This window comes from Leopardus geoffroyi, chromosome C2 (genome assembly GCF_018350155.1).
Source record: "Leopardus geoffroyi isolate Oge1 chromosome C2, O.geoffroyi_Oge1_pat1.0, whole genome shotgun sequence".
In the NCBI taxonomy this organism is placed as follows: domain Eukaryota; kingdom Metazoa; phylum Chordata; class Mammalia; order Carnivora; family Felidae; genus Leopardus; species Leopardus geoffroyi.
The window spans coordinates 56,038,009-56,054,239 of record NC_059333.1 but is presented as its reverse complement, the minus strand read 5'-3'; the positions used below and the strand labels follow the sequence as shown (position 1 = coordinate 56,054,239).

At 38.8% G+C, this 16,231-nt stretch overlaps 1 protein-coding gene and 2 pseudogenes across 1 annotated transcript in view; all 3 read left to right on the top strand.

Annotated features, from left to right (window-relative positions):
* MORC1 (MORC family CW-type zinc finger 1) overlaps positions 1-16,231 on the top strand; it is a 152,681-nt gene that overhangs the window by 52,589 nt on the left and 83,861 nt on the right. Inside the window, exon 11 of the mRNA XM_045500974.1 lies at positions 1,153-1,307. Coding sequence (XP_045356930.1) covers positions 1,153-1,307 — 155 coding nt within the window. The remainder of the gene's footprint in view (positions 1-1,152; positions 1,308-16,231) is intronic.
* LOC123575963 lies at positions 3,977-8,841 on the top strand (annotated as a pseudogene).
* Positions 6,872-6,971, top strand: LOC123576328 (annotated as a pseudogene).

Below are 16,231 nucleotides of genomic sequence, written 5' to 3'. Positions count from 1 at the left end.
ACTGTCTAATAAAGTCAGCCGCTGCCATTGGCCCCTCCCCCTTGTTACTCTGCACAAGTTATAGCACCTGCTTTGTTTTCCTCCTACCACTTATCACCAATCTGAAATGATCTGGTCACCCTTACTGCCTGTTACCCCTCAATAGAAGAGAAACTTTATAGACAGGGGCCTTCTTTTTCTTATTCAGTACTGTATTCCCAGTTTCTGGAATAGGATGCATCCATCCTGAACAGGGATGGATGGATGGATGGATGGATGGATGGATGGACAGATAGATGGATGAATATGTGCTACAGGCAAGCATGAGGTGCAAAAAGAGCACTTGGGAAGAGTAGTAAACCAAACTGGGGGAAGTTGAGTCAGACTTCCTGGAAGAAATGATGCCCAAATTTAGGCTTAGAGAATGAATAGTTAAGGGAGGGCAGGGTGGCAGGGGAAAGTAGTGAAACACATGGTAAGGTAGCAGCACTACCTTAGGAAGGCTTGATTTGTGTGCCTTGCTAAGGGCAGTTGGGAGCCTTGGAAGAACTAGACAACTGGATGTTCTTTCCCAAAACAGGGAAACCAAGCAGAATATTCTGTCACTAAGCAGAAATATCCTGGTTATATATATCGTAAGTTGCTAAAAATCTGAAAAACACTGAATTTATTCATCAGACTAACAGGCAGATACCTGTCACTTTCTAGGATAATCTGGCCCTTATGTTCCCTTAGTAGAATTCATTGAACACCCCATGGACCTCTGCAATGACAGGGAAGAACCCACCCTGCCATGAAATGAGGATGGAGAAATTGACTCTGGCCAGATCATGAAGAGGGTTATGTCAGTTTATTTCAGCAAAGCATTGTTAGTGGTGTCTCATGCTAAAACGCCTCCTCTTGTACCTTTAGGTTTGGAAAAAAAAGTCATGTTAATTTAGTAACAGTGCATTAGATTTTTTCTTTACTATGAGACCAAACACACCTATGATTACTACAGATTTATGTAACAAAATACAATTATATCATAAGTTGTTAAACTTTGACATGGTCCAGACCCAGTGAATAAATTTATGTGGAAAAAATTTTGATTTCAAAAGACCATGGCATATTTGCATTTTCTTTTTCCTTAGCTAAATTTTTCAGAATTTTTAAATGTATTTATTCTTCTAGACTTGGTGCAGGCGTGGTTGGAATTGTTAATATACCCTTGGAGATCATGGAGCCATCCCATAATAAGCAGGAATTTCTCAATGTCCAAGAGTATAATCATCTGCTGAGAGTCATGGGGCAGTACTTGGTGCAGTACTGTAAGGACACGGGCATCAGTGAGTATTCAGTAGTCATAATAAGAGATGGTCAGTGGGGAATCAACTTGTGTAATTTCCTTAATTTGGAATGATTGCAGTGGCCTAGACAACCAGTAGCCCAAAGCCCTGTAAAAGAGCTCTTTTTAATTATTACAATAATAATAATAAAATAGGGCTCCTGGGTGGCTCAGTCGGTTAAGCGTCTGACTCATGGTTTTGGCTCATGTCTTGATCTCACTGTTCATGGGTTCAAACCCCTCATCAGGCTCTGAGCTCAGGGCACGGGGCCTACTTGGGATTGTCTCTCCCTCTCTCTCTGCTCCTCTCCTGCTGTGTGTGTGCGCACTCCCTCTCTCTCAAAATAAATAAAGAAGCTTTAAAAAATATAATAATAATAATATAATAATAAAAAATATGGGAAATGAGAAGGAAGCTGGTCTCAGAATCTTTCCCAGAATATTATGTGAAAAATAAAGCAGCAGATCAAAAACTTGTAAGAGGAGGGCAATGAGCAGTATTAGAGCTGATCGTGGAGGAAGGAAGCAGAAGTTTGCTCTGGGTAGGCCTCAGAGGCCATTCTAAGACTCTACTGTACAGGGGCACATTGTTCCTTACAGACCTGAGTAGCTCCCATAGCGCTGTTATGTCCTGCCATAGCATAATCACTGTTTACCCTGGATAATTGTGCATGTGTGTTAAACCTTGTTTTGTATAGCTAACAAGTCTTGAATATGTGAATTCAAAAAGAGTTCGATTAAACATCATTTAAATAAATACAATTGGATACTTAAGATAAACTCTGGTTGTCTGGGAAATTTGGCTTATTCAGACCACTTCAGTCTCCAGAGATACCTGAAAAATGAGATGGTATGCTGTGCATTAATGAAATAAACTTCCTTTAAGTTATGCAGACATAGGGCTTCGTTTATGGAAAAAAATAGACAGGCTACTGTGTATTTGTTCCATGATTTGCATGAAGTATGTATAATTCATGCATATCACAAATTACGTCTCTACCCTTGAGACAACTTAAAATCTTACTGCTCTCCTTGAGGTTATGATTTTAGAATATTTTCTTTTCTTTTGTACTCACTTCGCTTTGCCCTAAAATTTTCTTACAGCAGTGAAATAGAAAAGACTACAGGAAGTCAGGGGAGAAACATAGGAGTGTGAATAAAGGTGTGGGCACAGATTTCCTGCCAAAGCTGGATTTTCTTGTCATGGTCTAAAACCTTCTCTGAGTGTGCAGCATCAGCGTCATCTGAGAGCTTGTGAGAAATGCAGCATCTCAGACCTACTGGATGAAAATTCATGTGTTAGCAGTCATGGCCATGATTTGTAGGCACGTTAGAGTTGGAGAGGCACTGCTCTGAAGAGTGCAGGAACTACGTGTCAGCACAGACGTACATTGTCCACGTGTCTTTTTTTCTCAGAGCCATGTCTGAAGTTCTACTAAATGTAGGAATGAGTACCTTATTTGGTGGGTTGTGCTTAAAGCTGTAGAAAACAGAAGGATATTCAGAGTGAGGTATAAATCCAGGATCTACTGTCTGGTCCTCAAATGCTATCTTGGAATTGAAAAAAATGGTAAGCATTTGAAAAGTGTGTAACTCCTCCAATTCTCCTCATATGCTCTCTGTAATCTCCCTTGCTCATCCTTGGACTAAGGAACGAAGCCCTCAGAAAGAGGCATGGAAATTCAAGGTGATAGGCATCATCTCCATCCAGCCCACACTTCCTCAGGACTGTCGTACTGAGTCCTGTTTCGGGGAGGGCTCTCTTGTAGCCCCTTTTCCTGCTGTGGGGGTGTCCTCCTAACAACTGTAATCTCAACTTCTTGGTGTCACTTGCCTGCATCCCCCACCCCTTGTATAACTCCCCATCTTTATCTCAACCTCATTTTTCAGAAATGTCTCAGTGGATGTACTGAGATTCAAAATAAGTTATGTTTCTATTTTAATTATTATTAGTGAATACCAGGTTGTTTTCCCGATTCCATGGCTGTCTATAAATTGATTTAGGGCTGGGGGCACTTTTACAAAAGACGTTCCTCTAGAAGGAAGTCAGGGAGTGGAGAAAGGATAGTGAGCATGTGTATTTATTCACTTATCTGACAATCTCATCCCCAAACTTCCTTATTGAACTGAATCAAGTAATCAAGGTCAGAATTGGTAGTCTGAGGAACTGTGCTGAGGAGATCGACCTTGTGTATTCATTCCCACAGGAATAACCAAAGTCATCTAATGCTTGACTAATACTCTAAAAGCCAGTATTAGAGGGCACACAAATTTGATGAAAAGTACTTGGGTAGATTTTTGCCCTATAAATAAAAGATACAGTCTTTGTGTTTGCTATAAATCTGGTCTGTTTCTATAGAAAATTGGGGCCTTGTAAAAATCAAATCAGCAGAAAGGGAAATGACTTTGTGTCATTTATCAAATCTGCATTTATGTTTGGCACAGATGGTGCTGAGAACCTCGGAAATATTTTTCTGAGTCTGACCTCACCTCATTGTCTGCTACTGTGTTTTCTGAAGCGTTATGCATCCTTATAGTGAAATGGAAACGTTAACCATCAGCTGTTTGGAGTAGGGAAATAAAAAGAAGGAAAAGTTAGAGAGAAACAGCAAATGAAATTTGGGTTTGAACAGAAGCAATTACGTCAAAATTTATTACAAAACTGCCAGAATGGATCAGAATAGAGCTGATGTGCTAAGTGAAACCTGTGACATAATAAGCATCACCTTTCCTAGAAGAATTCAGACCATGAGGCCTCAGGTTGGCAAGGAGGCTAAAAATCATATAAGCCGGTCACCTCCCTGATGCTTTAATCCCTTCTACCCCACCCAGCCCTGCCCCAGGCAAGTGGACTGCCATTTTAAGCCTGAGTGGGGGTTTCCTCTGAAAGAAAAATGACTACTTCTTGAGGCAGCCCGTGAATCTCTGCACAGCAGAGCCAAATCTCTTTCTCACGTGTTGTTTCATTCACTCATCTGTGGTAGACATGGAGTGTTCTAGGACTGACAAGCCAGACATGTTCCAGCCTCTCTGGGAATTTGCATTCTAGCAAGGCTACCATGATTTGACACTTAGAAGAAGGATTGGTGCCCAACAGAGAAGAACAGGTGCTGCAGACACCATTGCTGGAGAGCCAGAGAAGGCCTGGAGGAAGCGATATTTCCCCAAGGATGAGAAGGAGTTAGCCAGGCCAACATCATTTTTCCCTCTTGGGGCCATGAAGGATAGGCCTAAAACCTTTCTTTTTTTTTTTTTTTTTTAATTTTTTTTTTTTCAACGTTTATTTTATTTTTGGGACAGAGAGAGACAGAGCATGAACGGGGGAGGGGCAGAGAGAGAGGGAGACACAGAATCGGAAACAGGCTCCAGGCTCTGAGCCAGAGCCTGATGCGGGGCTCGAACTCACGGACCGCGAGATCGTGACCTGGCTGAAGTCGGACGCTTAACCGACTGCGCCACCCAGGCGCCCCCTAAAACCTTTCTAAATGACAGCCTTTTGAAGACAAGCTTTCTGCCTCTCTTCAGTCTTGTTTTATCCTAACATTTCCAAGTTCTGTTGCTGTTCTTGACTTGATATGGTGTTAAATATATTCACCATTTTCATGTTATACTCTATAAAGTGTGCTTGCCACCTAGACACAAAAATTTCAGATGAAACCCAGCCTTGAATAAAATGAGATCATCATCCCTTTCTTTTAAGTCGTAATTCTGTTGATGAACCTAATATGTTAACTCTCAGTAAGCACATTATTGACCCTCAGTGTCTTTATTGCCAATTAGAATTCCCAATAAAATTTTTAATATGTATTCTTATTGAGCCATACATATATCTCTTATATTTTTTCCTCAGTGTTTTTGGACCTCAGAGTGGAATCATACATTTAGTCCTATTACATGCTGTCACCTTATTAAGCCCATCCTTTCAGGTTATCACTACCTTTTTTGGAATCTAATGTTGACTTCTAATTAATATGCTATTTTTCCAGATAAGTTTGGCCAGTATTTTCTCTATGATTTCCTTTAAATCCTGTTGCACAGGAAGGAGAGGAGAATCAAACACTTGGCCTTCTACTGATGACCTCCCCTGAGGTAGAAATGAGATACTGGATAAAGGCAATTAATCAATTAAAATTCTTCCTAATTAGGCTATCACCTAGGTCATATCAATTTCTTGGTTTGTGTATAATTCTGAAAATGAGAGATAATATTTTTTAGGTGAATAGTTTCTTTAGAAAATAATGCTTACACCTTAGTTTGGGTTGCTATAGCAAAAATACTATAAACTGGTGGCTTATGAACAGCATAAATGTATTTCTCACAGTTCAGGAGGTTGGAAATCCCAAGATCAGGGTCCCAGGATGGTTGGATTCTGGCAAGAGCCCTCTTCCAATTTGCAAACTGCTGACTTCCCCTGGTATTCTCACATGGTGGGAAGAGAGTGAGCTAGCTCTTTGGCCTCCCGTAAGGACACTATTCCCATTCCGAGGGATCCACTCACATGACCTAATCACCTCCCAAAGACCCCCACTGCCAAGTACTATCACACTGGGATTAAATTTCAGCATATGAATTTAGTGGGGATGCAAGCATTCAGTCCATAACACTTTTGTAGGTAGATCTAGCTAGCTGCTCACAACAAATATTGTTTCTCTTATGCTGTGCTTCAGTCTGTAAGATCTCAGAAAGGCACTACAAGAAAAATGAAATGCAACATTTCTGCTAGGGATACATGTTGAGTGAGGTCTATAAAAATATTGAAAGGTGAGACTATGAGAGAAGTTTGTTTGGAGACATAGATCCAGAAATAATTCATACCTCTTTTTTTACTCAGTTTTTGAAGTTACAGATTTTATGTATTCTATTTCATTTAAAAATATAATATTCTCAGTATCATATGTTATATTTTTAAATTTCTCATTTTGGTATTACAGACTGAATTGTTTCCTCAGAATTCATATGTTTTAGCCCTAACCCCCAGTATCTCAGAATGTGACTATATTTGGAGACAGAGCCTTTGAAGAGGTGATTAAGTTAAAAAAAGGGGCCATTAGAGAGGACCCTAAACCAGTCTGACTGGTGTTCTTATAAGAAGAGGGAATTTGGACAGAGGGACTCCAGGGATGGGTGTGTGCAGAGAAAAGATGATGTGAGGACACAGCAAGAAGGTGACCATCTGCAAGCCAAGGAGATAAGACAAGAAACCAAACTTTCCCACGTCTTGAAGTTGGACTTCTAGCCTTTACAACTATGAGAAAATAAGTTTCCATTGTTTAAGCCACCCAGTATGTGTTTGTTGTTGTTGTTGTTGCTGTGGCAGTCCTAGCAAACTAATATATACGGGAGATTATGAAATTGGACAGAATTAAAGAGACTATTATAATGAAACCCATAAATGCATCATCCACTCTCAACGGTTGTCAATTCCTGGGCAGACAAGTTTCATTTATATTCCCACCTGCTCTTCAACAACTAGATTATGAAGAAAATTCCAGACATTATATAATTATATTAAATGGATTTATCATGTATTTTTGAAAGAACTCTATTTAAAAACGTAACAATACAATCGCTTCTCGGCCTTTTGGCTAAGATCAAGTGTAGTATCTGTTCTTATCAGTTTAAAAACATAACAATACAAAACCACTTAAAATTATCAATACTTCCTTAATAGCCTAAAATATCCAGTCTGTTGTTACATTTCTAAGTATCTGCTGTCACAATATAACTCATAGTCCCTCTTAACCATCCTCATATTTCTTTTTCTCTCTTGTTTTTCCTTGAAATTTATTTGTAAGAAAAACTGGGCTGGTTGTTTTGTAGTTTTCACATATAAATTTTGCTCGCTGCATTACTGGGTGTGGTTTAACAGCTTCTTTCATTCTGTTAATTTTTTTGCAAATTGGTAGAATCTAGCAGCTTAGCCAAATTTAGATGTGGTGTTTTTTGGTTTGGTTGGTTTTTGTCAAGATGCTTCATAGGTAGTAGTGTGTTCTACCATCAGGTTGCCTGGGTCTCTCTCTTTTTTAATGACATTAGCAGTTAATAATCAATGCTCAGATCCATTAGGAGTTCCAGAATCTTCTGTTCTATCACATTTTTATCACTTATTAGCTCTCATACTTCTGATACTTCTAAAACTTTTTTCATCTTCCACTTGGTCACCTAAGTTAGTTTGTAATTTTACTATTTGACAGGAACAACAGAAATCCAAACTTGATGAGAGATAAAATTAAAACAATAAAAAATGATATAGACATTTGCCTGACTTGTATGGCACGAATATGTACTCTGTTTAAAATCATTACTTCATGCCAGCTCTCAGCAAACAACAGGATGGTTCAGGAGTTCATTGGATTGATTTCTGTTTAAAAAAAAATCACATTCTTAGATTTAATCCATTTACACTGCTTTCACCTGGTAATTGAAATTATCACCATTGACAGTACTTATGCTTCCTTTTCTTTCTGACTGCACTTATATTATTATCATGATAATGACATTTTTTGCATCTACAATAAATTTTCATGCTAAAATATCTCAGAGGATCTCACCTATATTGCAAATAAAATACTGAAAAGTCTAGTACCTTTCTTTTTCTGGAATTAAATACACTCTTATTCCTACAGTCTGATTTCCCCTGCCATACCAGAAGCAAGACCTCAGTCTGCTTATGTGTGCCTAGTAAAGAAGAGTAGGTTGCATCTTAATGACTGAATTTAAACCAATGCAGTAAGAATTAAACATAAGTTGTATTGGGGCGCCTGGGTGGCTCAGTCGGTTGAGCGTCCGACTTCAGCTCAGGTCATGATCTCGTGGTCCGTGAGTTCGAGCCCCGCATCAGGCTCTGGGCTGATGGCTCAGAGCCTGGAGCCTGCTTCCGATTCTGTGTCTCCCTGTCTCTCTGCCCCTCCCCCGTTCATGCTCTGTCTCTCTCTGTCTCAAAATAACTAAATGTTAAAAAAAAAAAAAATTAAACAAACAAACAAAAAACATAAGTTGTATTAACAAAAAAAAGTAGATTGAATGGCCAGGGTCAGAGTATGTGGAGGGAATCATCGAATTCCTCATGCTGAAGCTAAATGGTCAGACGGTGGAGATTGACCAGGTCCAGCCCGTGGTCCATCCACAGTTTACTCCCTTCTGTACAGAGAGCTCCCAGGGATTATTCGAGCCATAGTGGGTGGTCAGCCCAGCCTGCAACAAGTGCTGGAGAGGGTCGGTGAGTGGATGGAGAAAGAAGGCCTCTTAGATCCAAACGTCAAATCAGTTTTGTCACCCGTGGAGGATGGGACTTGAAAGTCACGCTTCTGGGCCGGTGCCAGTACTTGAGCTTGCCAATGGCAGATTACTTCCAGCAGCGGGTTAATCTGAAAAAGGCTTACACCTTCACCATAGGCTGCTGGCCCAACAATGGACTTCTAGACATAAACAGACATAGACATACAGGCAGGGCCCATGGCAGCATTGATGACTGCAAGAACATTGCCAACATCATGGAGACACTTGCATATCAAGGGGTCATTGTCAATAGATAGCAAACCCATTCTGTTTGGCTAAGGACAGGATGGGGCAGGACAGGGTAGATGCTTGGCCCAGCCCCCAATCCTTCTTTCCCTCACCAGAGAGGAAAAGAGAGAATGGCTCTATGTCCAGAGTGGCCCCAGCCTGCCCTGTGGGCTTGTGCCTTGGGTAAGGGCTTGGTCACTTGGCCCCTCTGGAGCAGACACTTTGTGTCCCCTATCCTTTCCCCTCAACCTCAGTCCAGTATTAGCCCCTCCCATTGTGGGCATGGGCTTGAGGGACCCAGGTACTTACTGCCTCCTCCCTGGTACACAGGCTTCTACTGGGGCCACCAAGGCCCCCCGCTGTGCCTGCTCCCATCTGTAGTGCATGGTGTGTGGTGCCCCTGGGCTCCAGGACAGATCAGGCCCTACCTTGTGTCTACCCCCATCCCCACTGTGAACGTGCCACTAAATAAAGTTGGGGAAACGAGAAAAAAGAAAAGTAAGTTTGAATCTTTAGATTTTTGAGAACATTAAGTCAGTGGGCTTTGTATATGTCTGACTAAAGTGAGTCCTGGTAGAAAGATAAACTTACTAACCCAGATATTGAGGAGAGTGAGCTGGCTGACTGGGCTGTATTGCCCATAATGACACATAACTCTAGGAATATACTTTAGGTTAGATTACTATGTCTAATGTTAATTTCCCCATCATAGAGGGGATTAAAAAAGCTGAGTATATCCAAAGAAAATCATTGAAAATAGTTAAATAAAGATATAACTTAAAAAGAGAAAGTAAAAGTTATTTCTTCTTGAGGGAAGAAACAGAAGAAACCTAACTTTTCTCTGTTTTGTTTTTGAAGGCTTATTGTCATAAGTCTTCTGACCCTCTTTCTTCTAGTACCCAGTGCACAGAATGGTATGTTTCTAAACTAGGAGCCAGAGAGTCCTAGGGGATTTTAGAGTATTATTTGGAATGTTTGAATTCCTGTCTACCAATAATTGTCTAAAATGGCATTATACCTCACACATCCATATGCTGCAGGTTGTTTTTTTTTTTTATAAATTTTTAAAATATTAATTTATTTTGAGAGAGAGGGAGAGAGCATGAGCAGGGGAGGGGCAGAGAGAGGGAGACACAGAATCTGAAGCAGGCTCTAGGCTCTGAGCTGTCAGCCCAGAGCATGACGCAGGGCTCGAACCCATGAACCATGAGATCATGACTTGAGCCCAATTTTGGATGCTTAACCAACTGAGCCACACAGGCACCCCTACAGTTTTTCAAACATATATAGATGTAGTTGTGTGTAGTAAAATACAGAATCACACAGAAGTGTTATTGAATTCAGTTTTCTTTATCATCGTGTATTTTCTCAGTTTGGGGGGTAGTGTTCTGAAATTATTTTGCAGCTTGAGGAGATCCTCATGGGAAAGCACTGATATGGAACGAGAGGAAATGATGCTGTGTTGCCAGGTGAAGGTAGTGAAGTTGACACTTCCAGGGAGTTGGACCAATTCCTCAGATTCCTGGAGCTTTGCCCTGGAACCTACTGTGCTCACAGTAGAGTGAAGTGGAAACATTCTGGCTGTAGCTGCCACTTACTTCTGCCACTGACTGTCCCCATAAAGTAAGACTTGCCCAACTCACTTCACACCAGCCAGAAGACCTGAGAGAGAATGGGGCTGTAAGCACCTTCGGCACCACTGAAGACATCTTGCTTTGCTGTCCTTCAATTCAAATAGAGTACTTGGATAACTGGATACGTAGCAGCTCTCATACGTGCCCCACAAATTCTCTAAGCCGTAATGGCAGTTCTTCCTTCTAAGTGGCCATTGACTTCATGACCCTTCACAAGAGCGTACAGGTATCACTTCCAGCTGATTGGAGTTGGCCTTTTCGTTGAAACCAGTTTGCCATCCCTGAGAGATTCCATCAAGAATATAAATGATCAGCAGTTACACATGGATCAGCTTACAAAAGGTCTGATATCTAACTTAGCTAAGAATGAGGGGTAATGATGAACAGGACAGTTTCAACAGAGCTGGAGGCATGATTTACAATATCCAGAGAATAGATATGTAATTTCTGTCTCAGGACATCTTTAAAAATAGAATATAATCATCTGTTTAGTTGCAGAACTACCTGAAGTCAGAGACTTGATAAGCACCTTCATCTCATGATTTTCCTGGTGCTTTGATTTCATAACTGTTTTAGCCTTCCTTATTTTGATTGAAACCATCAAAGCTTTGCTTTGGTAGCTTATTACTGAATTTTATTACTTCTCCTCTTGGCTAATTGATTCCCTGGATGTCTTTGTGCATTCTATGAATAGATATGAAACTGACATCTGGGAGGGTGTTACATTTCTTTTTAAGAGGCACAGTCTTTGTGAAACTGCTCTTTTAGTTACTGGTGTTTGGCAAATGTTTAGTAAGTTATTGCGGCAGTTCCCATTATTTTTCCTGAGTTTTAAAAGTCTCCTGAAAAATTAACCAGATTAATTTAAGCATTAGAAATCTTCTGAATAAAGGACCCCATACATAACTAGCAGTAAATTAAATTTTCAGTTTTTCTCAGATACTTGTTCTAGAAATTAGGACTTTAATTCTGTGTGCATTAATTCCTAATTATTTTACCAATTTAATAAGCTTGTTGATTATTCAAACAAAAATCTCAAGATATGTATTGTTTTATAATTTTGAATATCACCTGTATGCTTGCAGCCATTTCCTGTTTACAAAGTAAACTGAATTTTTTGATCGGAATACCTTGAGGATGTTCAGATGATATAATTTTGGAATTAATAAATTTTTAGTTTTCTTCATAGTACTCTTTATAGGTGGGTAGAAATATTTAAGATACATTTTTAAAAATCAAGTAATTTGCAAATTTTGAAATTCCAGCTCTTTTAATTGACTTCTGGATGAAAGGGCAATTAAATCCTCATTAAGATACATTAACAATAACATCAGTTATTAAAACCACATATGTAACCAAATGCCCATAATTATATATACCATACCACTAGTCAAGACTAACCTGATTTAATGAATTATTATTATTATTAATTTTATTATTTCTTGCCAGACTAGATAGATAAGGATTTTTTTCCAGCTTTATTGGGGTATAATTGACCAAAAAATTGTGGATACTTAAAATGTACCATATGATGATTTGATATACATATACACTATGAAATATTTACCATAATCACGTTAATTAATGCATCATTCACCTCACACAGTTGTCTTTTTTGTATGTGTGGGGTTAGATTGCTTAAGATCTACTCTCCTCACGAATTTCAAGTATACCTTTCAGTACTAACCACAGGCACCATGCCATACCTTGGATCCTCAGAACTTACTGATCTTATTAGTGAAAGCTTGTGCCGTTTGACCAGCATCTCCCTATTTCCCCTACCCTACAGCCTCTGACAACTACCATTCTACTTTCTGCTTCTATGAATTCAACTTTCTTTTTTTAGATTTCTATATATGAAAGATACCATACACTGTTTGTTTTTCTCTGGCTTATTTCACTTAGCATAATGACCTTCATGTTGCAAATGGCAGTATGTCCAACTGTTTATGGCTGGATAATATTCTATCTATCTATATAATCATATTTTCTTCTATCAATGGACATATATGTTTCCATATTTAAAAAAAAATTTTTTTTAACGTTTATTTATTTTTGAGACAGAGAGAGACAAAGCATGAACAGGGGAGGAGCAGAGAGAGAGGGAGACACAGAATCTGAAACAGGCTCCAGGCTCTGAGCTGTCAACACAGAGCCAGACGCGGGGCTCGAACTCACAGACCGTGAGATCATGACCTGAGCCAAAGTCGGACGCTTAACCGACCAAGCCACCCAGGCCCCCTTAGGTTTCCATATTTCTATATCTTGGCTATACTGCAGTGAACATGATATTGAAGATCTCTTTAAGACACTGATTTCATTTCCTTCAGATGTATGTCCAAAAGTGGGATTTCTGGGTCAGATAGTAGTTCTATTTTTAATATTTTGAGAAACCTCCATACTGTTTCCCATAATGGTTGTACCAATTTACATTCCCACCAGCAGTGCATGAGAGTTCCCTTTTCTCCACCTTCTCATCAACACTTGTATCTCTTTTTTTTTTAAAGTTAAGCTTTCCTTTTTTTAATATGAAATTTACTGTCAAATTGGTTTCCATACAACACCCAGTGCTCATCCCAACATGTGCCCTCCTCAATTCCTATCACCCACTTTCCCTTCCCTCCCACCCCCCATCAACCTTCAGTTTATTCTCAGTTTTTAAGAGTCTCTTATGGTTGGGCTCCCTCCCTCTCTAACTTTTTCATAATAGCCATCCTACAAGGTGTGAGATTATATATTGTGCTTTTGATTTGCATTTCCCTGATGATAAACACCTTTTCAAGTACCTTTGGCCATTTGTATATCTTTGTTGTAAAACTGTATATTCAGGTCTTTTGCCCATTTTATTATCAGAGTGTGGGTATGTATGTATGTGTTTATTGCTGTTGGATTGTATGAGTTCCTTGCATATTTTAGGTATTAACCCTTTATTAGATATATGGTTTCAAATATTTTCCCCTTTCTGTATGTTGCCTTTCATTTTGTTGATTCTTTTCTTTGCTGTATAGAAGCTTTTCTGTTTGATGTAGTCCCATTTGTTTTTTGTTTGATTTTTGTTTTTTTGTTATTTGTTTGCTTTTGTTACCTTTGCTTTTGGTGTTGTATCCAAAACAGACTAATCTCAAGAAGCTTTTTCCCTATGTTTTCTTTTAGGATTTTATGGTTTCAGGACTTAAAGTTAAGTCTTTAATCCATTTTGAGTTAATTTTTATATCTAGTGTCAGGCCCAGTTTTGTTTTTTTGCATATGGATATCTAGTTTTTCCACTGCTTTATATTGAAGAGACTCTCCTTTCCCCATTGTGTGTTCTCAGTGCACTTGTCAAATATTAGTTGATCATATATGGGTGGGATTTATTTCTGGCCTTTCTGTTCTGTTCCATTGGTCTATGTGTCTGCCTCTATGCCATTACCATACTGTTTTAAATACACAGCTTTGTAATATGTTTTGAAATCAGGAAGGCTGAGGCATCCAGCTTTGTTCTTCTTTTTCAAGATAGTCTTGGTTATTTGAGGTCTTCTGTGGTTCCATACAGATTTGGAGATTGTTTCTTGTACTTCTTTTCTATTGATTCTGTAGATTGCTTTGAGTAGTGTGAACATTTAAAAAATATGAATTCATCCAACCCAACAACATGGGTTATTCTTCCTTTATTTGGTATCTTTTCAATTTCTTTCATCAGTGTCTTACAGTTGTCAGTGTATTGGACATTTACCTCCTTGGTTAAATTTAATCTTAAGTATTATTATTTTAAAAATATAATTTATTGTCAAGTTGGTTAACATACAGTGTATACAGTGTGCTCTTGGTTTTGGGGTAGATTCCCGTGATTCATCGCTTACCTACAGCACCCAGTGCTCATCCCAACAAGTGCTCTCCTCAATGCCTATCACCTCTCAGATTGTTCTCTGTATTTAAGAGTCTCTTATGGTTTGCTTCCCTCTCTGTTTGAAGCTATTTTTTCCCCTTCCTTTCCCCCATGGTCTTCTGTTAAGTTTCTCAAGTTCCACATATGAGTGAAAACATGTGATATCTGTCTTTCTCTGACTAACTTATTTCACTTAGCCTAAGTTCCATCCACATTGTTGCAAATGGCAGGATTTCATTCTTTCTCATTGCCAAGTAGTATTCCATTGTGTATATAAACCACATCTTCTTTATCCATTCATCAGTTGATAGACATTTGGGCTCTTTCCATAATTTGGCTATTGTTGAAAGCACTGCTATAAACATTGGGGTACATGTGCCCCTATGAATCAGCATTCCTGTATGCTTTGAATAAATTCCTAGTTGTGCTATTGCTGGGTCATAGTGTGGTTCTAATTTTAATTTTTTGAGGAACCTTCACACTGTTTTCCAGAGCAGCTGCACCAGTTTGCATTCCTACCAATAGTGCAAGAGGGTTCACATTTCTCCACATCCTCACCAACATCTGTTGTTTCCTGAGCTGTTAATTTTAGACACTCTAACTGGTGTGAGGTGGTATCTCACTGTGGTTTTTATTTGTATTTCCCTGATGATGAGTGACGTTGAGCATCTTTTTATGTGTCTGTTGGCCATCTGGATGTCTTCTTTGGAAAAGTGTCTATTCATGTCTTCTGCCCATTTCATCACTGTGTTATTTGTTTTTTGGGTGTTGAGTTTGGTAAGTTGTTTATAGATTTTGGATACTAACCCTTTATCCAATATGTCATTTGCAAATATCTTTTCCCATTCCATTAGTTGCCTTTTAGTCTTGTTGATTGTTTCCTTTGTAGTACAGATGCTTTTTATCTTGATGAGGTCCCAATAGTTCATTTTTGCTTTTATTTCCCTTGCCTTCAGAGATGTGTTGAACAAGAAATTGCTGTGGCTGAGGTCAAAGAGGTTGTTGCCTGCTTTCTCCTCTAGGGTTTTTATGATTTTGTGTCTCACATTTAGGTCTTTCATCCACTTTGATTTTATTTTTGTGTATGATGTAAGAAAGTGGTCCAGTTTCATTCTTCTGCATGTTGCTGTCCAGTTCTCCCAGTACCATTTGCTAAAGAGACTGTCTTTTTTCCATTAGATACTCTTTCCTGCTTTGTCAAAGATTAGTTTGTCATACGTTTTTGGGTCCAATTCTGGGCCTATGTGTCTGTTTTTGTGCCAATACCATACTATCTTAATGATAGCTTTGTAGTAGAGGGTAAAGTCCAGGATTGTGATGCCTCCCACTTTGGTTTTCTTTTTCAACATTACTTTGCAAATGAGAAAGTTTTCTTAATTTCTCTTTCTTACCTCTTTCAGTTCATTGTTAGTGGCAGAAAAGCAACCGATTTTAGTATGTTGGTTTTGTACCCTTTGATTTACTGAATTTTTGTTTTGATGAGTTCTAACACTTTTTTGGGGAGAGTATTTAGATTTTCCATTTATACTATCATGTCATCTGCAAACCAGATTTTTTTTTTTTTTTTACTTATTCACTTCTGATTTGAATGCTGTTTATTTTTTTCATATCTAATTGCTCTGGCTAGGACTTCCAGTACAATGTTGATTAGAAGTGGTGAGGGTAGTCATCCTTGTCTTTTTTCTGATTGTGAAGAAAAGATTTTAACTTTTTGCTATTGAGTATGATATTATATTAGCTGTGGGCTTGACATAATGGTCTTCATTGTGTTGAGGTACATTCCTTCTAAACCTAATTTGTTGAGAGTTTTTATCGTGAAAGGATATTGAATTCTGTCAATGTTCTTTTTTTTTAATTGAAGTGTAGTAGACAACTTAACTTCGATTGCATACAAAAGCTCTACCCTGTTACTCCCTT